Raw genomic sequence first — 24,282 nt, forward strand, 5'->3', positions numbered from 1 at the left:
ATAGAGTTTGGTTTTTGTTTATCGAGAGAGGACTTTGCTTCTCAATTGCCTACTCAGTCCGAAGTAGCACCTGTTGGCAAGAGTTATCCTGCGTTCCAGGCTGACATTATTGCTGGTGTTTATGCTGGTTCCAAGATAGACCAAATTATCTACGACTTCAAAGTTATGACTGTCAACAGTGACGTGAGAGCCAAGTCGCGAGTGCGACGACTGYTTGTTTGATGACAGGAGATATTTCGTCTTACCCTCGTTCACTGCCAGATCCATTTGTGTTGCTGCCTTATTCATTCTGGAAAAAGCAGAACTAACGGTGCGGGTGTTGAGGCCGATGATATCAATATCATCAAGATTGTACCTTCTCTATTTAGTTCTGCAGCTCTAATTATTTTCTCCAGAAGTAGGTTGAAGAAATCGCAAGATAGGGAGTCGCCTTGTCTGAAACCTCGTTTGGTATCGAACGGCTCGGAGAGGTCCTTCCCGATTCTGACGGAACTTTTGGTGTTGCTCAACGTCAGTTTATATAGCTGTATTAGTTTTGCGGGGATACCAAATTCAGACATCGCGGCATAAAGGCAGCTCTTTCTGAGTGTCGATTCTTCTTTCATCGGTCTTTTCCAAGATTTGGCGAAAGGTGAATATCTGGTCGGTTGTTGATTTTCCAGGTCTGAAGCCACACTGATAAGGTCCAATCAGTTTGTTGACGGTGGGCTTTAATCTTAAATTCCAATCGTTGGGCATGCTTTCGTCCGACCATGTTTTACAAAGTAGCTGATGCATCAGTTCTTCGCCGCCGTGTTTGAATAGAACGGCCGGCAATCCATCGGCCCCCGCCGCTTTGTGGTTCTTCAGGCGGGTAATTGCTAGATAGATCTAGATCTTATGATCATTTAATTATGTTTGAACTTTGTGCTATTAAGTCTTCTATACGTAAGACCCAATCATATATGTACGTTGCGTTTCTTCTTTAATGTAGACATTCCTTATAATAATTAATAATAAAAAAAAATTTTATGAACAAATTTTCTATTGTAAATTTTGACTGTATGTAGAAAAATGGCGCACCGATAATGGCTAAAACTGCCAAGTTATTACTGTTAAATATGTGTGTTAAATCATTGTGAGTTCTGAATAGTCTATGGACGAAAACCGTATTTTCTAATTAAAAATATGTAGATAGGAAACAATATTTTAAATAATATATTGAAGACTTTGGTATTTACCTGAACTTCACATTCTCTAAACGCAATACTGTTATCATAACTTTTGACTTTTCTTCCTGTGTCGTTTAAAATATGCATTAAATGCTAAGCTCAACAGCAGTTTAGTGCGAAAAATTTTTCACCACCGCATAAAACTCATTTCCGGTTGCATTCATTAACTATTTTCGAGACCTACATAAATTAGGTAATCCGAATTGCGTTACCTGGCTTTGTGACACAAATGCGGCAGTTACATACATACATAAATACCTTAGTGCTTAGCATTCTTCAAAACAACAGAATTCTATTTCCAAACGTGCATTAGAATAGTTTCTGCAGATTTGCTACACAATTCGTAAGTTAAAAAATAAATAAAAAATGCGGGCAGTTGGCAGAGAGTAAAAAGTGTCACCGGAAATATGTTGCGTTGATAACATGACAGAAACAGCAGCAAGAGCAGAGTGTCAAATAACAAAGGCAAGAGCAAGAATCTTAAAAAATCGTTCACATAAATATATAGAAACGTCAGAGAGCGTCCGTCCAAAGCACCGCACTTACGAAGTGCATACACTTTCGTCAATACATTTACAAGGGCATTTACTCGCACTTCACAAATATGTATGTATGTAGATAAAAAATTTAGTTTAAGCAGGGTCGATTTATGACTCCGCAATCAGTTGATAAAGCATACTCTGAAGATATACAATAAGAATAATTTCGAATACCACTCAATTCGGGTTCCGATTGACTCGATGTTATTGGTTTGATTTTAAGTTTGAGGAGCCAAAATGATCATCGTATAAGGGAAATCCGATCTAAGATCTTTTGGTAATGAAAAATATACATACATATATTGTAAACAAGGCTAATCTCGGGCTAAGAGAAGTTAAAGGATACATTCAGATGCTGCTTGTGTGATTGTACATTTCAACCGATTGATCGAAATGATTATTTAGTTTTGAGTTATTGTTGAGATTTGTCAATAAAAACTTCGTCTTCTTTATTAGCGTAGACACCGCTTAACCACATAAAGCCGAGTTTACAACAGCGCGACTTCTTTTCCCTGCTTGGCGCCAATTGTAGATTCCAAGTGTAGTCTTTCAACGGAGTGAAAATCTTTTTCTTTCTCTGCTTAACACGGTGGGTACTTCGTCGAATATTCTCAGAGCTGGAGTGTTGTCATCCATTTGGACGACACGGCCTTGCCAGCGTAACTGCTGTCTATTAATTCGCTGAACTATGTCAATGTCCTCATATATCTTGTACAGCTCATCGTTCCATCTAAATATAGAAACATAAATATTCCGCAGAACCTTTATTTCGAAAACTCGTACCGCTTCGTCTCATTGTTTTTTTTTACGCGGCGGGTCCAAAACTCAGCGCTCAACAATGGTGAAAGGTTAGGATATTAATATAACAACTATCGATCACTAAATTATCTGATCGGATAATCGCTGGTAAATGAAAACTTATATTGCTTAGAATTGCAATTACTCATTTGATATCGTTAAATCAAAAACAAATTGTGAATGGACTGTGAAACCGTAATTAACTGGATTGAAGAAATAGATAAAACTATTTATCTCAAGGTGATCGAATTGTTTTTTTTATCATCGTATACTATTTTCAGACATTTTTGTTTAATTGGATACAGTTTTTTTAGTATCGGAAAAACATCAACGAAACAAGCAAATCTTGCCTACCAGGAACACTGGCAATGTACCAGGAGAACTGGTATGTACATATATGTATACCTTTGTGTGTGTACATGTCTAAAGTGGTAAGGCGTTTCGCGTTTTTATCACTGCCCAGACAACCTTGCAGCTAAGCCCAGAACAGGCAGACCAAGCCAAGTTTGAAGAGATGCTTGTGACGGACCGACAGTTCTTATTTGCGTATGTTTGAAGATATAACGAGGTAACGGTATGCATGAATAGCTGTGTATTTATATATGTGTGTATCACGCACACTACTGAAATTGTATGCGCATGCACACAAGTACATCACTCCACTTGAACGCTGTAAATACATACAAGGCGAGAGGGCGTGTGTCAGCGCGAGCAAAATGCCACTTGGCCGAGATTAAAAATTAACAAACCCGGCAGCAGCAGCAACGAATGAGTGCATACAAACGACGTTATATACATACATGCGTACAAAAGTGTAAGTACTAATAGCACAAGGAGAAGGACGCAACATTTCCCTGTGTCGGAGAGTATAAAGGAAATGCTGTAAAAGAGCAACGATACAAAGCACAAAGATCAGGGTGAATACTGGCATGACAGCTTACACAATAGACGTGAGAGTACGAGATTTAAACCTTAAAAAAAGTTCCAGCGTTGCAATGTATGGCTAGAATGGTGTAATACTAACACTACGGAGTTAAGGTAAAAACTAACCAAGAAAGTCATGGTATCTTCGACCATTAACCCTGTTTTTAAATATCACTCCAAACTTTATGTATGTTAATATTTATATCAGAATAATTTATGAAAAATTAATTTCATAGCAGTTAGTTTTTAATTGGGGTACTCACACCTTGTCATAAAGCATCATAAAGTCGTAAAATTATAAATTTTTACACTTGTTTAAAAAAAATATTGTTGGATTACATATAAAAATGAATTTACACAATTACAATTTTCAAAGCTATGTTTTCGAATCGTTATAACTTATAACTTTATGAGACTATATGAAACCCCGAAATATTTTGTTATCCCGAATATTATGTTTCCAAAAACTTCCAGATCGGAAAACTTTTATTTCGCTTTGCGTCCTTAGTGAATTGAATACGTCTGGATCGAGTTTGAAGTTCCAACTGATATTTCGGAATGAGAAAAAAAATTATTTCGATTGTATTTTTCGTAAATACTTGACTGAATCGACACAGCTACATGAATTCTACTTAACAATACGCCACTCTTGTGTTTTACAGTCAAGACGTGCGCTCATTTATCAGTTATTACCACGAAATATACATACATATGTATATGTATATCTGTATGTATATACTGTTTTATTGGTCTAAAAATAGCATACAAATGCAGCTGTGGCAGAAGAAGGAAATTCAGTCAATACCAAAGGCAAACAGAGACGTCAACAGATAACGAACTTTAACACATGTACAACAACTGATTTGTATATATTTATATACTATTTATATACATACATATAAATGTTTGTACATATGTATATACATATAGCCATATGTTTATGGCTGCTTGTGAATTCTTTTTTCAACACATGTTGTAGGACTAATGCCTGCAAGCAAATATCCCTGTATTCTGTCATTCTACCACGGTTTTCATTGCCCAATCGATTTTCCTTAGAGGCATTTGAAGTTCACCAAAAAGACATTTGTAATATGATATTTTCCGCGACTACATACATAATTTTAAATGTTCCACCAAGTTCGGATTGAATTTGTCCTGTAATGGCAGTTGAAAGAGGAAGTATTTGGAAAATTTACTATTTTTAGCCCAAAGCGCAAGTGGAGAGCCAGTTTTGAAGACAGCTAATAGTAAATTTAAAGTCGTAAACACATCTGTAAATCCATAGATGCAAATATATGTTTACTAATAAATTGTATAACATGCTGATATATGTACATATGTATATTATATATTATAATAGTTGTCACATGGGCTTACAGCCATCTCGTGGGAATTTTCTAAACTTCTAGATAAGACTGAAGTTCCGTGGTTCTTGTGGTTTTCTAGACGCAATTGTATGTGAATACTTTCGAATTGCAATTCTTTTTTTTTTTTCAAGTCAATGTAAATTCTTATCACTTGTGGTATGTGAACTGAGAACCAAGAATCTATGGGAAACCATGAACACGGAAATGGTGCAAAAATTTATATACATATATCAATATAAAAATTATATATGTATATATAATATATCAATATAAAAATTATATATGTATATATAATATATCACCCAAAATAGCTTTATTGTTTCTAAAAATATTCTGCCCCTCTGAACTTCCTCTTCGCACCGGAATGAAAAAAATTCATTTATTGCGGAGTCAGGACTTTACGGTGGATGACTCGTTAAATCGATGTTTGAGTATATGTATGAAAGCTAGCATTGTCATTGAAAGGCAACTGGAAAAACAATGGTTGTGTTACTGTTATGAGTTTTCCTAGTGGTATGGTTTCGACATGTTCAGATTTTCGATGAGAAGAGCCATTGCTTGGAAGTGCTTCGTGCGCAAAAAGCTTTTGCTGTATGTAGCTTATTTTGAAACATCCATTCAGTCGGCTACCACTTACTTTCGGATTCATACGCGTAAATCCACGATTCATCGCCTTTCACGACGTTATAAACATTTTTCGAAGCATTGTTATCGTATTTTTTAACATTTGTCTCGACCCATCGACGCGAGCATTTTTATGATCAGTCGATAAATTGTTTGCAGAGCTGAATATTTTAAGTTACTGTAAACAACACAAATAGCGCTCGCTATTATGTATAGCATCACAAAAGTCGAACCTTACGATAAAGTTGTGAGTTGCTAGCTTCCAACGGTAGGGGTCTCCAATCTCGTAATATATATTGGTTGCTTTTCCTACCGCTGAGTGCGATTTCAATGCACAGGATTCCTTCTTCGACACGTAAACTACTTATACATATGTATATATTTTATGGATACATATTACGTAATTTAAGTGGACTTTCCAAAAATGAAATTTCTAATATTTTCCCCCTTTCTTCTTCTTCTTTTATTCCACTTTTCTCCCACATTTTCTTCACATGTTTGCAGAGGCGGTTCGCACGCAGCTGAACAGGCGGCCATTGGCCTTAATTTGAGCGCATTCTCGCAGCACTTAAATAATAATAACAACAACAAATCAACACTGAAACTCAACGCATTGCACTCGTCTTTCAACGAGAGTGCACTAAATTTGTCGAAATGCGCACCAGGCCTGAATATGAGCCACGAAGACTACTATTACTATGTGAAATCGGAAATGGATCTGTCAGCAGCGCATGCGGGTAGCAACGGCATTGGTGGTGGTGGCAATGCAGCTGTGCCCATACATCCACTGCCGGCGCATCAAACACAGCAGCAGCAACAACAATTACACAGCGCTGCGCATGACAGCCGCGTTTCGTCCACGCGCAATGACAGCACCACGCAGCACAGCAACACTTTCGACGATCTTGATGCATCATCGGTACGCAGCGGCGACGAAGCCTCCATGCGTAATGTGGACATAAGCAATCAGGGTTCCGACGAGGTGGAGGAGCTGGAAGCCATAGATGCCGATTTTCCCTATCCCCTCATACTCGACGCCAATTCCCCGCCTTCCATGAGCGCAGCAGGCGGCAATGGCAACATTGGTGGCAATGCTGTTGGTGGCAGTAGCGCTTTGAAACGTAAACGACGTGACCTCAACAATGACGGCATGGACGATGGTGCTGCGGATGACGAGGATGACTACGAGGGCCAGATGATGCAACAGCATCGTCATTTGCGCCAACAAAATGGCGGTATGGGAGGCGGTAGTGGCGGTGGCATGAATGGCTGTATGCTGGATATGCCGCCGCCGCAGACGGTGCGTGAGGTGTTGAACTCCAAATTTTGCGGCTTCATTTCGGCGAAACTCAATAGCATGGAAGACACGGAGGCGGATAATTTAATGAACAAAATACTCATGTTGCTGGTGCAGACGCAAACGAGCGAAGCCAAATAGGCGCTGGACTGTGATACAAGTATTGGGTAGCAGCGTGTAGCAAATATGATACCAACTGCTTACCATAAATGTATGTGTGCGTGAGTATGCAGTTACTTTCACGGGAAACGTGGTGTCAGACATTTCAATAAGATATTTTCAAACAAATTTTGAAATTATTCAAAAGCCATATTTTTTAGTTTTATATATAAAAGTTAGCTCTCACATATTATATATTCTACTTTGCAGGATGTGGTTTTTTGTAAAAATGTTGTATATTATTTACTAATGCTTCTAGTTTTAAGTTTATCCCGTTACTAGCACATTAGCTCTCTAATTAAATGATCAAAATGAAGAAATTAAAAGCGATCTACATGCCTAACTTCGTCAGTGGGTTGAAATAAAATTCGCTCAAAATGAAATTTTTGCTTATTATTTTATTCAAATATAAACCATATTAAATAATAATATTATGCTTAAGTTTATTATAATTTGTTCGAAACACCAAAGCATTTTCAAAGTTATATCAAAATTTTAGTTAAATGACTGAATAAATAAAAGATTAAATTTTCAGTTTTTCTCTTTATTATTTATTTATATTGAGAGAAATAGGAATATTTTATTATTTTTTATTATTTTACTTCTATTTTGATTGCGGTTTGATTACTAATTTTCAAAATCTACCTGTCAAAGGGTAATTGACAAAGAAATAAATTTCGATTTTCAAACACTTTTGTATACATCATCGACTTCAATAAGAGCTTTACTGTAAAAATGTGGTTCATTCGTTCCTTTATACGATTTACTATTGTTCTACTGTTCAAGTTTATATGCTCTCGAAATTTAAATTAGAAGCTCTGGTTAAAAACAAACAAGTCGAAAAATAAAACAAAATAGCAGAGTTCATAAATTATTTATTATTAAATAAAGCAATTATTGGAAGAAGCGATCAAAAATATAATTTTAAATTAAAACTGTATCTGAATTTCAGTTCTTATTCTAGATATTTTAAAACTCAATGTCACACAAGTTGTTTTCTTAAAATGATTGTAACTTTTCATATTGAAACAATAATTATTATCAGATAGTTACTCATCGTTCATTTAAAGATTCTAATATAATTTTCTTCGACTCATTTAAATTTCGATTTCGCTAATTTTTCGTCTTTCAATTGGTAATATTTTTTTTTTAATTCATGGGCGAAGTAGCGGACGTAGAACAATTATAGAAAAAATTATTTATGAAAAATAAGAAAATGTGTAATTTTAATAATATGACGTTTAGGTAAACATTTATGTTAATTATTTTTTTTGGAATAAGTTATTAAAGCTGAAGCGTTTATTTTTGTCAAAAATTTATTACCATAATAAATGTGTGTAAATATTTTTGCAATTAACGAAATTGCAAGTTATACAAGTTTAAATATTTGTATAATTAAGAGAATTACCAAAAAGAAAATTTAAAATCATTTTTTAACTCCTCTATTAATAAAAATTCCTACATATTCCTATATGAAAAGTTATATAATTTACAAAAGTAAAATATTAAAGTAAAAAGTAAATAAAACAAAATTATTAAAATATACTATATAAATATGTCGTTTCATAATTATAAGTTCCATTAAAGAATGTTATGAAACAAAGCTATCTATCAAAGCTATAATGTTTATCACATCTTAACACAATAAGATGCTCCAAATATCAACTAAGTGTTTGAAAAGTTGAAAAGTTTAAAGTATTAGTTATAATACTTAATTTTGTAATTAAAAAATAAAAATCCTGTTAATATTGCGGTTGTATTGAGCTTGCCATATATAATATTTACATAGTTTATTTATAAAAAAATCGTACACAAATTTATTTTGACTGTACTTTGAAACAGCGCTTGCCCCAAAGAGAGACTTCAAAAAATGTGAACTGCAATTCAATGTTGCACTGTTTTCAACAAAAATTGAGGTTTTGTATGCTCTAATACCAAAAACTTGCCATACCAAATTGAACAACAAAATAAATATGAGGTTAATTAATATGATAATTACTATTTAAAATTTGGAAAATTAAATAACAGTTGTCTAACTTTGAAATTAATTTATTTACATTATAAAGACCTGTAAGAAATCAACTCAGCTCTTCTACTCCAAATACTAACTGTTAAAATTGGCTTGAGTTAGGAGTGTCACGACATAATTAAAACCAATCTTAATATATTTTTCAACTTTGTCATTGATTCCGAAAGGAAAAAAAATCCGTAAGACAACGAAATGAAAATTGTTAATGTCCACTATCGATCCTTAGACATGAAAATATGTATTATATAAGCTATTAAGACATTAAAAATTATAAACAAATGCCAAGTTAATTGCCATAACTATTCTGGAAAAAGGACATATCACTACAATTAAAATATATTTTTTAAAATACCTTATTAAGATAAAATAAAAGTTGAAATATTTTCTTTTCTAAGTTTTGTATGTTGAACAACTTTACGTATAATATGTTATGTAATTAGTGTATAATCCCAGTAATCAAAAGTTGATAGCTACTCATACATATATGTGAAACTATTATTATATAATATATTAATTATTATAAATTTTATATATCTAAAAAGTGCTGTTTCTATATCTGGTGAATGTGAATATGCCACATGCGCTTTTCAACTCACTTCAGTTAAAAGTTTACAATCTGATCTAACAACAGCTCAAGCCAAAAATGGAAAAGTTGAGTTAATACAGTTTTACAACTTTTTGATGAATAAATAAATACTCTAATCCTAAATCGCATATTGTTGTTAAACATAGTCTTCTTGTCGTCTTTGACTATGTGACTGCTTATGAGACTGCAAATTGAAAAGTCACTCAGTTACCACTAACACTTTTCTGAATTGGTACTTCGGAATGTTCCGTTATTCGAACTATTACGAACTCCATTTTCGTATATCTGCAAATCAGTTTTGAGTTTAAATCAAAATTCATTCATCGGTTTGATATTCACTGTTTTATATACATTAACTAAAATGTATTATTTTCATTTTCGAGTCAAAATAATGCAATAAAATACCGGACAATTACAACTTTTACTAAAATTGAATGAAGCTAAAAATTATAGTAATAATTTATTTCAACTTTAATAAAATTTATTTGGGTGATGAATTGTAATAGAGATAAAAAACTATGAAAACTGTTATGTTAAAATAATTTGACTAAAAATATATAAGAAAAGGTTTAAGTTATAGCTAGATATATTACAAGATTAAAAAACTTTAGTAATAAATTTTATAAACGTTTGCCAATAACTTTCTTATTTTAGAAATGTTGAAATATAAAATTTATTTACAAATAAAGAGCTGGTAATTATTTTTTTTAACAATCTTTAGTACTGTTCTTAAAGTGTTAGTATTATGAAAGTTTAAATTAATTTCACACTCATTTTATAATGCAAAGAAATCTTAAACAGACGCTGTATTAAGCGGACATCTTCATTAGCCATGACATTGGCCGCTCCTAACATTTTTTGGTGGTTATTAGGGATAATATTTTAGGCGTACAACGATATTAATCGGATTGAAAGGCTGGTCTTGCCAGTGTCCGATTATCTGCGACTTTACGATATTTGTATACAGGTATCGATAGCAAGGCGGCGCCGTGCGCCTATGTTCTAAATCATCTACACAGCTGACCTCCCAGTGATTAATTTTGACACCGCAATTACGCCAACCTATGCAGATGACACTGCAATACTGTTGGCGTAGAACAGTTTTAGTAATAGGAACCGGTAGGCACCAACTTTGCGGACTTGCACGATTCCAAAAAGAATCGGGTATGAAGTGTGATCGAGGTTCCCTACTTAAAAAAAAAAAAGACACAGAAACTTCAAATTTAATTTTGAATATTATTATCATACGGAAGAATATTCTTTGGCATTTATTTATTGGAAATTATCTCTTTGTGTTGGTCGCGGCTACAGCTTAGTATACCATACCCGTTGAGTTCAATTTTCGAAGACGTGTTCGACCATTTCGATTCATAAAGAGATGCGGCTGTAATCTCTACAACGTTAATATACAAATTATAACAACATTCTTCAAACTTTCGATAGAATGTCGGACGATTTCTTTGAATTAGGTCTTCTTCGATCTAAGCACTTGAATTACGGAGTATGCGTACATATGTACATATGTATATTAGAAAATACAAAAATATACTATATCCTATAAGAATAAGAGAAAATGGTAGAATATATCCGTATTTTTATTATTTGCATAAACTGGATCGTGAGACTCTTATAGATCTACAAAACTCTCTGAGCCTGTCACAAATCTGTTGAAACAGCTAATATCAGTCTCGGGAATGGCCTTTGGTTCGCCGAAGGTATGAAACTGCAAAAGCTGGAGAATAGAGAAGAAATGCCTGAATGTTTTCGCCTTACCCTCCTCCATACAACTTCGCCAACTTTGCTCAAGCAGGAGTTCAGTATATCTACTACTCTACTTGGGCCAGATGGACATAGCAGTCGCACAGGAACTGGTCGTCAACCAGGGCTTGCTAAGTAGATTGATTTTGGAGTAACTTGAAGCTTTTTCTTGTGAGGCCGGACCCTCCTTTACTAGCTTTGAACACATAGTGCACACAATGTTTAAAATAAATCCAGTGCTGAGCTTTGAATGCAAATATTTCGATTTGTGAGTCTAGTTTCGAAAAATTAACTTACTTATTATGCAATCTGTGGAAAAAATAGTTTTGGTCTAATTAATTTTTTTATTAAAAATATAATTAAAATGAATTCCATTGAAAATCTGCGAATTTATATAACAAATGCAACATGTTCGTACATATGTATGTATACATATATGAATACGTTCAGTTTAATACACACCTTGAAGGTTCGTTGAACTCTATTGACGAAATGAAAAGGTGCAACGCCTTCAGAACTACTGTCTGAAATATTCAGGATTCACACCTGTGCATCAGCTCTCGAAACCGCAAATTATTGCTGGCCATTGATTTATTGCGTATCCCAACTGCCACTGGCGTTTACCGTAATGAAGAGCGTGACAAAATCTAAATGAAGTAGTCGCCAGATGTGGCACGCAGCAAGCAGGTAGGCCACTCTTCAGCTACTCGCGCGCACACACACAGCCACCAGCGATGGAGATGTTTTCCTAACTAACGCCGGCGCATCAGACAGGCAGACCGAACTGAAGACGGAATGTGTGACGCCTGCGCCAAAAATAGAAAAAGAACCAGGCCTACATACACCAATTTATTTCTTAAATGAAAACAAACAATGTGAACATAATGAATTGTTGTGTACAGATAAGCACCCCAAGGATGTAGGAAATGTTGAAAGAGAGCGAGAAGAATACAGCTGTGCGGCAAATGTGCGCCCTTTGTTTAGCCTTTGGCTGGCAGAAACAAACCACGACTAAACAAATGTTGGTAAAAATAAATTTACAAGCAGGAAAACACACTCACACCGCAACTTACAACAAAAAAGTAGCTGCCGCATTTTGACGACTGACTGCCTTGGCTCTGACTGAGTCGCTCGTGCGCGTTGGATGAGTGCACGAACACGAGGTTAATGAATGAAGCGACAGCAGCAGCAGAGATCCGTTGATTTCAAAATAGCCACGTTTTGAGCGCGCAGCTGCGAAGCTACCACCAACAGCCGCAGCCAGCATCCGTGCCACAATCTACCCTTCGCACTTTACGCCGTCATACAACTCTACACACAGCGAAGTAGTGTTTTAGCTGTATTTAATATTTGATTTCTTTTTAATTCGTCGCTGCGCACACGGCTGGCAACAGGAAATAGGGGTAGCGAAATTACCGGCTTGATCGCCGAGTATGTTAGGGGAGACGCTAAGCGCTCACCGCACCGCAAACTAGTTTTTCTGCCAGCTTGCCTATCCTTGCGAGCGAATATAATAATTTAAGCGTATAAAAATTTGCTTTACACAGTCGCAGCGCTTTGTGTCTGGCCGCTCGCTTGCTTTGTAAGCGCATAAATTCAGGTAAGTAATGTAGCTATTGGCCATTTGGAACAATGCGATTTTCGGTTCTGGCTGCATACGCATTTCCCCAGACTCATTCTGCTCATTTTCGCCTTGTTTGAGTGTTTGCATTTCTCTAGATTGGATTAGTTGGCTTTGGGGGTCAACGAACTTCTTGGAGAAGGAATGTGCAATTTTGGAGTTGAGGCTAGCTGATAAAAATAAAGTTTTTACAGACGCTATAAAATTGTTTGAAACCGATTATATAAAATAATGGCACAACGCACCGGATATTGGAGAAAGAGAGGTTTTAACTTATCAAAGTTATGGACTATATTTTGAATTGTCAAACTTAAAAAATTATAGATTTTCTCCCAGAGAACTCATGCTCATTTTTCGGAACACCCGCTATCTAACCACTATAGCTCTTGTAGGGCATGTTATGGTCAACGAAGTTAATGATGTCAATTATGAACAGTCAAATAATTCGATATCGAGATGTGTATCTACTCATTTAGACAACGTTGTTGATTGAACCCATTAATGTCTAAATCGATTTTACGTACCGCAATTGGCCTTCAAATATTGCAACTGCAGACGCTATTGCGTCTTTAACCAGCAGTCTGACCTGTATCGATCATTAATACGTCCAAAAGGGGTTAGTGTAATCAGATTAAGGACAACTCTCATACTTTGATCATAATAATAATAATATACCGAACGATTACCCTTCTTCCGCCCAAAAGAGTGGAATTAGCTGAGCCATAAAAGGAAGTAGTTTTAAGCGTTGCAATCTTAAGCTGCTCAGGCTACAGAAACAAAAATTTCAGCAGCCAAAATTATGAATTAGGTTAAGGAAAGGTTGTTACTTTGTTAAAAGTAGATAAAATATTTTTTAATGGTAAATAGTGAGTATGTTAGATCAAATGTGCTGGAATGAGATTTGAAATCGTGACATATACGGCGGAATTGTTCCTTTAATTCAAAAATTGTTGTTTTGAAAATTTTATAAGTAACGGTATTTAAAATTAATATCAGACAACAGCGAAGGAATACAGACCGACCCATCACAAAAAATATTATAACAAGCATTCTCCTACGACTAGCGGGTCGTAGGTAGATTAATTATTTTTATAAAAATTACTTAAGGAAAAAAGTAAAAATTGTTTTTGGGTTCCAAACCACAGAAGCGTACTCTAGAGTATAGATCTCACCAAACATGTAAAAAAATTTGTAGCAAGCGGTTCCCTAAATTCTTTATACCAACGTTTAACAAAAATAAGAGCGCATTTAGCTTTAAAAACTGATGAAGATTAAAATTAAGTTTGGAGTCCATAGTTACTCCCAGATCAATAAAACTACATACTTGCTCCAAAGTAAAGTTTTGTATTACGTATGAAGGTCCGAGTGAAAAGTACATCGTTCTACATTTTTAAGGTTCAATGGCATGTCATTTCTAACTAGGTTGTTTAAGTCTGTTTGCAACTGATATCTTTCGCTATTTGTACTACATTATTTAAAAAGTTTTACATCATCAGCATGTAATAAAACTTTTGAATACTTAAACAGATGATATGTTATTAATACATAACAAGAACAGAATTGGACCAAGATGGCTGCCTTAAGGAACGCCCGAAGGAGCATTGATTAAATCAGAAAAATTATCTTTAAGCATAACTAGTTGAATTCTATTATTAAGATAATAATCAACTCATTTTAGAAATATTAGTTGAAGACCAAGAAGATTCAGTTTATTTAAAAGAAATTAGCGGTTCACTTTATCAAAAGTTTTACTAAAATCTTCGTATATAACATAAGTAGGCTTAATCTCACTAAAGGTCGTTGATACATGTGTTATACATTTTAGCAAATTAGTTACGTATTGAGAACAAGAAATTAGTGGAAAAATCCAGAAAGCTTTTTAGTTTGTTATAATTGCTTCAAAAAGTTTAGGTATTGCTGACTTTAACTTTGACTTTGACCCCTATAGTTTTGAATGGATGACCTTAATCCACTATTATATAAATGATATAAATGATTGATGGATATAAGCCTTGCTTAAGAGGTCCATTAAATTGTTTTGTTAGGAGTTGGTATATATCTTTGTATCATATATATATATTTCCTAAGAAAGTATGAGGGAAACTGCACCATAATTAAATGATTTCTTTAATATATTTAACTGATATAAAACCTCAACTTCGGAAAGAGAAGGCGCATTAATTAGAGAAATTATTAATTATTAGAAATCTTGCGTTTAAAGTTGACGAAACCATAGACCAATTTTTAATTACGTATAATATCATTTTTTTTTACTCTTGTAACATGTTGGCACAGAGTATTATAGTTTTGTTCATTTAACAGTTGTACGTATCAAATAAAGTTGAAATTCGGTTGACTGCCTGCCCATCATTGAGTAAAATTGAATAAAATTGTAATTGGTTCAGGGGATCGCTGTACCTAGGGACACCTGTGTGTAAAAAATTTTGAGAAAATGTACATATTTCGTAAGCCACTTAAGCACAACCAAATTTGCTCAATACAAGTCTTATAAGAACTTCTCCCGTCAATGTGAAAATGGATGAAATTGGAGGATAAGCCCGCTCACTCCCCACTTGTTTAAAACCAATAAAAGCGTGTTAAATACGCCAGAGACATTAAATTTTACCACCGAAGTGGTATGAGAAAACTTTATGGGAGCTGGTGTGAAAATTGGACGGTGGGCGTGGCATCGCCCACTTTTTGGTGAAACCCCGTATCTGGGGACCCGACTGACCGAGTTCGACAAAATTTAGTACGTAATTCTACTTACATTATTATATCACATTGTAAAAATGGACGAAATCGGACAACAACCACGCCTACTGCTCATAAGCATACTTTTAAATTCTATTTGATTCGTTCAGTTTCAAGTACAGAAAGCAAGAAGCAATTGATACAAGGGGATACAAATTTGCATAAATAATGTCTTGAGTGTGTGCCATCTTAAGACCAAAATTTGTTTAAGTACAATGAAAACTGTTCAAATCGCTAGGAACCGTCGTCAATATGTGATATACATATATAACTGAAATTAAGGCTAATCTTTCTCGTATCGGTATGTCGGTATGTCAAAAATGGGTTGAAGCGGGCCAATGTATAAGTTATCCCAATGAAAATAACAGAGCGTGTTTTATTGATAACAGTGTATCTTTACGCCTAAAATAAATAACTTATATAACTAATATCATGTTTCTCCAATGACCTCTGTTAAAGTATTTCTCTGGCTTTGATTGTTGCAAGTTGCAACAGTATAAAATTTTCGGTTGCACCTAAACTTAGCCCTTCTTTACTTGTTTACTTTGTTTATGTAATTATTATAACATATGTATTTTGTAAGGCCAATTGTCGGCACAATTTAGAAGAAAAGTCAACAGCTAAACCAGTTGTTTTTTTAAGTGTGAAAGGTTTTTTATTTTTTGATTTACATCTCGAAAACCACAAGTTAGAACTTATTCTTTGAGTATCGAAACATATCTTTCACATAAATTTAAAAACGTTTCATTAAAATGGGAGACACTAGATTCAATATTGCCACTGTAGTCTGGGGGCCTATTCTGTAACTCGATTCGAAAAAAATTTAGTCGAATTCGGATTTTTTATATTCTGTAACTCGATTTTCGGATTTTCAAGCCAATTTTCGAATAAAATATTTGTTAGCTTTTGAGTTGTAGAAACCAAAAACAAAAATTATAAAGTAGAGTAGAGTAGTAGAGATACAGAATAGGGCCCCTGGAAAGTTACTTCAAAGTTCGCAATTAATCTTCTTATAAGTAGCTTTCCCATAGCTGAACCGAGAACAAAAGTTTGGTGTATTATTATGAAGTAAGTTAGCTATTATTTCGATATTAATTTCCAAAGCAGGATGAGGACCAGAGGACTCTTGGCGGAACCGAAGGATCACATCGTATAACAGATAATATTGAAGCGTTATCAAAGTAAACTAGATGTAAAGACTTACAAAACTTGTTTGAAATATAATATCAATAATAATCAATAGATTTCCATTATACACAAGGAAAATTGAAGTCTCACATAACATTCATGGAATCAGTATTATTAGACATGGAGGAAATATTATTTATTGAAGCAATTCATGAATGACACCACTTGCTATCCTGCTTAGCGCCTCCTATCATGCCGAATCTCTGCGCATTATAAATGTCATAAATGATTTGTGGTTAAATTTGTAGATCTTTTAGGTAAATCTACATTATAGTTCGATGTATATGCTCAATGATTTCAACAAATAACAATGCAAAGATTCGGTCTTTTTTTTACTCTCGTCTCATTCTCATTTATGTCAGTAAGTCAATTAATAAGACACTGTTACAACATTTGGCGTTCGATATTGGCACATCTGCTATTTGCAAGTACTAATTATCCTGTCCGAGAACTATAACAGAAACCCCCCTCTCGGAATGCCTATATTAATTGTATTATAGACTCAATGCATATCTAAAGCAACGCTCAAAACAGAGCAGCTGATAGAGCAGTTGACGCGGGATATTTTTTTCAAACGATTTGAACATTTCATCATGATTAAAGAGTATTAATTTGAAGCACATGAGGCAAAGTTTTCTGATAGTGAATCAGATCCGTTATTTTTCAGGAACCTCGTTGAAAGCATGAATTTGTATCTCTAAAAAACGAGTAAGTTAAAGGCGATGCAGCACTGAAGCAAAGGAGACAGCACTGTATAGACAAGTAAGTCCACAAATCAGTTAATTATACTTTTATTATGGCCGCCGACTGTTTTAAAATATATATTTTAAATGCTTCTGAAATAAAATATTACTAAATAAAGTATATTGTTGTTATGTTAATCAAAAGAGCATAGGAATGACGAAGAGAAAAGCAAAAGCCAGACGTAAAAAATAAATTGTAATTATTTGGGTAAAATTCATGCTTCAAGAAACATTGGAACATGTATGTGGATTACATATGCTAGCGATCCTGTCTTTGGCTTATTTTTCTACAGGTGCATGGCCGGGCTTGCTTAGCATTTTCATCGTTCTCCGGGCAAATACTGACTCGGGTAGTTGAAGCTTTAATGGAATAGGAAGGATCAGTATTGCATGCAAAGGCTAAGGCCTCCTCCTTAGAGATCGAGACTCTCTGTTTTGCACTTGAATTTTGCGATGGTTCTATCTCAATATCTCTATCAGTTCCTAATCCCATTTCCGTTTCAGTTTGGTTTTTGCTTGAGCTTGAATATCTGGATTCCTCATTATTTTCGTGTGCATTATCATTCATGTCGGGAGTTTGCGGCTGTTGTGGTTGTAGCGGCGGTGGTGGAGGTTTTCGTTTCTTTCTAATACAGCAGCAAACTACTTCGTCCACAGAACCTGGTGCGGGTGGTTCCGCATTCAATTCCGGTTCAGGTTTCCAATTCTGTGCTTCCGCCAGAGTGCAAAGTTGCCGACGCAATTGCTCGAGAATGTAATGCTGTTTGTGTCGTACTTCACCCATACTTAGGGAATCCCTTTTTGTTGGCGGCATTTCGTCTTTTTCTTCGTCAGGATTAAATGCCACATGTTCGAGTTCGAGAAGCAGATCATGGCGTTCACTAGGTTCGGCTTGAACGATTTGTCGTATGCGGAATTGCAAACGCGCAAATTGTGTGGTTAGTGTTAGGAATGCTCGTTGGAGACATGTAAACTCGCACTCCAGTCGACGGATATACTCGAGGTGGTTCACACTCTCCTGATTCGGATACCAAAGATATAGTAGCTCAAATGGCTTTAGTCCGAAGTTACAGCCTTCTACGTCAGCGTGTTGAGAATCGGTCGGACTGTTCCCACCCGAATTTTTGCCATCTTTGTTTTTCATTACTCTAAATAAACAACCTCCTCTTGTTTTTCTAGAACAAAGAAGTAGTTAAGATCTTCTAAGTTGTCGGGCAATAACGTGGCTTAGGGTGTTTTATTGCGAAAATTAGTTGGTTTTTATGTATCGGCCAAGTATGTATAGTAAACAAAAGTTTTATCCAAATAAAATAAAATTTTTTTAATTTTGAATTTTGACTGAGAACAAAATTTTCTCATTTTGACATCTTTACATAATACGTGTTTCTATACACAGTTGAAATACTTCGCAATCGATGTTGTTGTATGAGTAATTGTATGTGATTAATTTAAATAAAATTTTCATATAAACTCGAGGACTAAAGAAAAACTACGGAATTGCCTAGTGAAATACCCACAAGCTGTCCACATGTCAATAGAAATCCAAATTTTCTAGGTCCATTTTGACCCCATAGTATTCGTTTTTGAAATGCCTGTGCGAGTCTCACAATAGCCGACGTGTGTAAGAGGGAAAATTCACTCATTAAATACATTTTTGACGGTGGCCCGGTCACTTTTGTTAGCTTCACAGCGCTCTCTGCTTTCGATGTTCGATTTCGATTTTCAGATATGAAAACAAAACGATGATTCGATTCGGCTGCGATATTACTCTGTATACGAAAATGTACTAAATGATAAGAAATTTCTCTTGCAATAATGGCATCAAAATATCAAAACTATCCTAGCTTGGATTTTTCTAACTATTATATAAGTCCAATATCCGGAAAATCCCTTCTTATATTCTTTCGAACTGAACAGACGTCCACTAATTTAACGTCTTACTAATTTATGCTCATGATATTCATAGTATTTCCAAATGAGTAAGGGACTTCAATTATAGAGCTAAAATTCACAAAAGTTATTTTAAATTTTTTATTATATGTATACAAATAATTCAATGTTTCAATATTCTATTTTTGTTTCTTTTTGTGCTACTAAATTAAAATATTTACAGTTAAATAATTCTGAACTATTAGTAGTAGTCTCGCTTAGCTCCAATACACACAAGTCAAAATTAAAGCTATATATATGTATGTACAACTAACCTCGATTATCTGGTGACAATATACAATCAACTGGGTTGTTTTGCTGCTGTTTACATAGTTTCGGATTTGAACACCCCGAAATACTCGTATTTTTCTTTAATAAAGTCAAAATATACAGCTGTAGCCTCCTTTGAAAAAGTACACTCAGCATTCGTGCGATTGTATATATCAAATATTATAAGCAAAGCTCTACAAGCCCCTTGCGACTGCGACTTGAACTTCTCGAGTGATGTTTGTCACTTTCACCTTCAGTTTCTCTCCACTGGTCAGCTTTATTTCTAATCGAGGCCGAGTACTCCGAATCGGCACCACTCGTGAATGCATTAAAATCCGGCTCGGAGTATTGTGTAGTATCCGATACTTTCGCAAAACTTCTTGTGCCTCCACGGTCGTTACGGGCAGCCTGTGCATCGTCACCGAATTTTGGTACATACTTCGAACTCCGCTCATCAGCCAGGGTGGCTAGTTGTTGATGGAGGTGATCGAGTATGAAATGTTGTTTTCGGCGCACATCGCCCATATCTATGGAATCACGCTGTATGTGTGGCACCTCATCGTTTCCTCCATTTGCAGTATTGGATGCTAAATTTTCAAGATCAAGTAGCATAGCATCGCGTTTAGAGGGTTCAGCGTGGACTATTTGTCGTATGCGAAATTGCAAACGTGCGAATTGTGTGGTTAGAGTAAGCACAGCGCGTTGTAGAGATGTAAACTCGGATTCCATTCGACGCACATATTCCAGCTCTTTAATACTTACTTGTTTCGGATACCAGACATAAGTCTGATCATAGGGACATTGTTCAGGGTTGCAACAGCACATGCCGTCGCGATTGTTGCTACTCTCGGAGTCCTTATCTTCATTGACTTTCATTGTTTTCCTAAAGTGAAGTGAGTTTGTAGTAAAAAGTTATTGAGTCCAGATAATTGTAATAAAAAAAATGTTAATTTTTATAAAATTTTGAATTTTGACTGAAAAATAAAAATACTATTTTGTGATTTATAGAAATGTAAGTTACCGAATGGTTGCGATGATAGTGAAGGCTATGAATGGTGCTCATTCAAAGTGGAATTTGACAGATGACAACTTGGGTTAAATGAGGGCTCCGGGAAAATATTGCTATACTATAAGTAAGCTGTTCTTCATTTACTTTTGATCGTTTTTAACATGTTGCTACAGATACATTTTCGGCCAAAGACAACTGTAGGTACCGGGGTTCACATAGTCGGAACTTAAGAGTTTAAATAGTTTTGATTCGATTTGGACAATTCTTGATCATTAGAGGTTTAAAAAGTACAAGCAATATTGCCATAAATACTTCATTTGTGTACTGGAAATAGAATGGAATTTAGTGCTATACGGGAAATAGGGGTGCTTGTAGTTTCGCCCATTTTCGCACTGTGACATAAAAATGTCAGAATGTTACACAACGAATTTGGTTTAAATCGGTCGTTTAGGTTTCGAAACATGTGGTGAAATAAAAAAGGTGGCGCCACGCCCAATGTTCAATTTGAACCGCGGCTCTTGTAAAGCCATACCGTACCATTTCGGGTGTAAACTTTAACGCTTCCGGGGTATTCATTTTTGGATTTATCGCGCTTTTACTAAAATCTTTATATTTTACATTCTTCATAGAGGTTGTTGGTGTGGTATTTGTACTCAGCGAATGTTGTTATTTTAGTTTTTATGGTTTAGGAGATATGTACATTAAACCTTTTAGATTGCGGAACCACACCTATTTTTCAATACTTTTAGTCTACAGGTACTGTTGGCTATTGCGACTCCCCATTCCAAATTAGAGGTTTCTATCTTAATTTATTGCTTGGTACCTTTCTGGTTTTCTATTACAGACGTTTTGTAAGCGTGGCAGTGATCCGATTACAACCATATGCGTAGTCGTCCTAAATTTTTAGCCAACTAACCCACGGTTTATATTTATTATTATAAAAATTCGGGCTAATAAATATACGCTATTCGTAACTTCTACTTTTTTGCTCTTATCAAGCCGTAGAACATAGTTTCTTTGTTGAGCTAGCTCATCCGGGGTTTTGTCGATTTCTGGTGATTGCAATCGACTCTCAAATTTGGGAATATGTTTTTGTTAAGAAGTTATGTCTCTGAGTCTAGAAGTTTTAAAGACTAGAGGATGACTGTTCCCAGACATTCTAAAGGACTTTATATCCATTTATAAATAAATTATAAAGATAAGATATGAAATAGAAATTTGACCTCGACTTGTGTAAATATTACTTTTTATTGTACTTTACACACTCAAAGTAAATTTGGGGGATTTGAACTTCACTGATTGTTCAAAATAATCTTCCACACAATATTTTAATTCCCCGTATTTTGAGTAAGTCCGGCTTGTTAAATTCCGTCTACCAATAGTGATAATTAGATTTTCATTTAAAAAATAATGATTGATTTAGTAAAATGGTCGCTGAGATCATATGATTTAACGGGTCGATAATGTTTTCTCTCCGTGTCTGTTTACGGGTATCACCAGCAACGCACGATGAGCTAGAAGACCACATTCAGCGCATAATAGTCGACCATTTGGCCGACATTTTGTTCAAATCGTAATTTTCTTCTTTATTGGCGTAGTCACAATTGAAAATTCCAAGTGTGGGCAGGTCCTTTTTCATCTCGTCATTCACAACAAGATATATTTGCTTTGCTTTTTTGTCCAACCTGGAGAATGATATCAATGTCATCGGCGTACCCCAGATGCTTTATGTTCTTATTTAATATTGTATAATAGATTGAAAAATTCATACAATAGATATTCTCCTTATTATTCTTTTGGTTCGAACGGCTCCCCTTCCTGATCCAGACGAAGCTTTTAGTGTTGATCAACGTCAGCTTACCCAGCCATATTAGCTTTGCGGGGTTACCACGTTCAGATATAGCGGCATAAAGGTAGCTCTGTAGTGTGTTGATTCTTTTTTCACGGGTCATTTCCAAGATTTTGCTCATGGTGAATATCTGAACGGTTGTTGATTTTCCAGGCCTAAAGCCACACTTATAAGGTCGAATCAGTTTGTTGACAGGGGCTTTAACCTTATATGTAATGTTATTGACAACAAGAATCTTATATGTGATGTTTAGGAGACTTATCTTACGGAAGTTGCCGCAGATTTTGGTGTCTCCCATATTTTACAAAGAAGCTGATGAATGCTTCCTTTTAGTTCTCTGCTGCAGTATTGGTATTACAATTCAATTATACCGAATCGATGACGAATACTCTAAAGAGCATGATTGCAAGACGATTAGAAAATCGACGTCGAACCTACACAGAGGCAGGTGCGTATCCTTTGCTGCAACAAGATAGTGGTCCGAGTCGATATGAGGCCTCGGAGCGTACGCACGTTTAAAACACTGGAGATGTGTCTTGCGTCTATCACAGCAAAGAAACCTTTTTGTTGTTGTTTTAACGGTTATCTAATCCCCGTTTGGGTGGTAAGGGTCATTGGCGTTGTCGTCGAGATCATCTAACGGGAGGCTCAGGAAACGTGCTGTTTCGACGGGGTCGGACCAAAGGGAAGAGGATGTTAGATGAGTAGGGTTAGTAGGACATGCAAAGAGGTGGCCAGTATCATGCGAGGACTCGTTGCATGCAGGACATACATTGGGTATGTCTGGGTCAATTCTGGATAAGTAGGAGTTTAACCTGCTACAATATCCAGAACGAAGTTGCGCTAGTTGCAATCGCGTTTCTCGTGGCAACTGGAGTTCTTCGTCTGCAATTGGTGGTGGTTTGACTCCAAGAACGCCATTCACATGAAAGGGAGTCGAAAGTCAGTTGCGCCCGAAGTCCGGTCGGCGTACTGTATGACGTCGTCGACGTAGTCAAGGAAGAACCTTTTGATGCTCCTGGGAGGCAGTTCCGCTCCAAGCAGATGGCTGCAAGGGTGATTCCTTCGGAAACATCCTAGCAGAAACTGTTTGGAGAGGAGTTCATTATGCTCCTTAACTGGGAGCATAAGCGTCTCACTATGTAGGTGTTCGATGGGAGATATTAAGAGGCATCCCGTCGTAGTCCGGAGTGCTGTATTCTGGAAGGTCTGGAGTTTCCTCATCTGCGTACTACTGCATCCAACCGACCATACTGGTGCTGCGTAGTTAAGGACCGGCCGGCCGATTGCCTTGTAAATTGCCAACAACGTCTCTTTTCCTTTTCCCCATATGCTGCCGGGTAGCGACTTGAGGATTTTGTTGTGGCTCTTTACCTTGATGATAATCACGGTCGTATGAGGAGAGAAGGAGCACAGACTATCGAAAGTTACACCTAAAATCTTAGGGTTATTGACTGCAACTTATGTTCCAGTCTATACTCCTTCGACCAGTGTGAGGTTCCGTGCAGTGAGAAAACGAGAAAGGTCGGAGAGGTAGTTGTCTACTTTCGAACACATGCCATCAATTCCATTGCCCGACGTCAATATCGTACAGTTATCAGCGTACGAGGTTATGGAAACCCCCTCT

The 24,282-nt window shown here is 35.8% G+C and overlaps 3 protein-coding genes across 6 annotated transcripts in view; 1 reads left to right on the forward strand and 2 right to left on the reverse strand.

The window, feature by feature from the left end:
- The window catches only part of LOC108975955, a 17,430-nt gene extending 10,128 nt beyond the window's left edge, over positions 1-7,302 (forward strand). For all 4 annotated transcript variants that reach the window (XM_018944807.1, XM_018944806.1, XM_018944808.1 and 1 more), the window contains one exon: positions 5,968-7,302. In XM_018944807.1, the coding sequence (XP_018800352.1) occupies positions 5,968-6,901 (934 nt within the window). In that variant the 3' untranslated portion in view covers positions 6,902-7,302. The remainder of the gene's footprint in view (positions 1-5,967) is intronic.
- Positions 7,303-17,781: 10,479 nt separating this feature from the next.
- Positions 17,782-19,891, reverse strand: LOC108975944. The gene is made up of 2 exons (XM_018944787.1): positions 19,803-19,891; positions 17,782-19,599 (listed from the first exon to the last, which is right to left on the reverse strand). The coding sequence occupies exon 2, from the start codon at positions 18,740-18,742 to the stop codon at positions 17,858-17,860; it is 885 nt and encodes a 294-aa protein (XP_018800332.1). The 5' UTR covers positions 18,743-19,599; positions 19,803-19,891; the 3' UTR covers positions 17,782-17,857.
- A 63-nt stretch (positions 19,892-19,954) lies between these two features.
- On the reverse strand, positions 19,955-20,789 carry LOC108975945. Its single transcript, XM_018944788.1, has one exon. The coding sequence runs from the start codon at positions 20,671-20,673 to the stop codon at positions 19,978-19,980; it is 696 nt and encodes a 231-aa protein (XP_018800333.1). The 5' UTR covers positions 20,674-20,789; the 3' UTR covers positions 19,955-19,977.
- Positions 20,790-24,282: the final 3,493 nt, after the last annotated feature.

The sequence above is a fragment of the Bactrocera latifrons genome, unplaced genomic scaffold (genome assembly GCF_001853355.1).
Source record: "Bactrocera latifrons isolate USDA-ARS-PBARC rearing strain unplaced genomic scaffold, ASM185335v1 scaffold_70, whole genome shotgun sequence".
Taxonomy (NCBI): domain Eukaryota; kingdom Metazoa; phylum Arthropoda; class Insecta; order Diptera; family Tephritidae; genus Bactrocera; species Bactrocera latifrons.

Bases quoted from the DNA above. Each gene is read 5' to 3' on its own strand.
- LOC108975945 (XM_018944788.1), bottom strand. From the start codon at position 20,673: ATGAAAGTCAATGAAGATAAGGACTCCGAGAGTAGCAACAATCGCGAC.
- LOC108975944 (XM_018944787.1), bottom strand. From the start codon at position 18,742: ATGAAAAACAAAGATGGCAAAAATTCGGGTGGGAACAGTCCGACCGAT.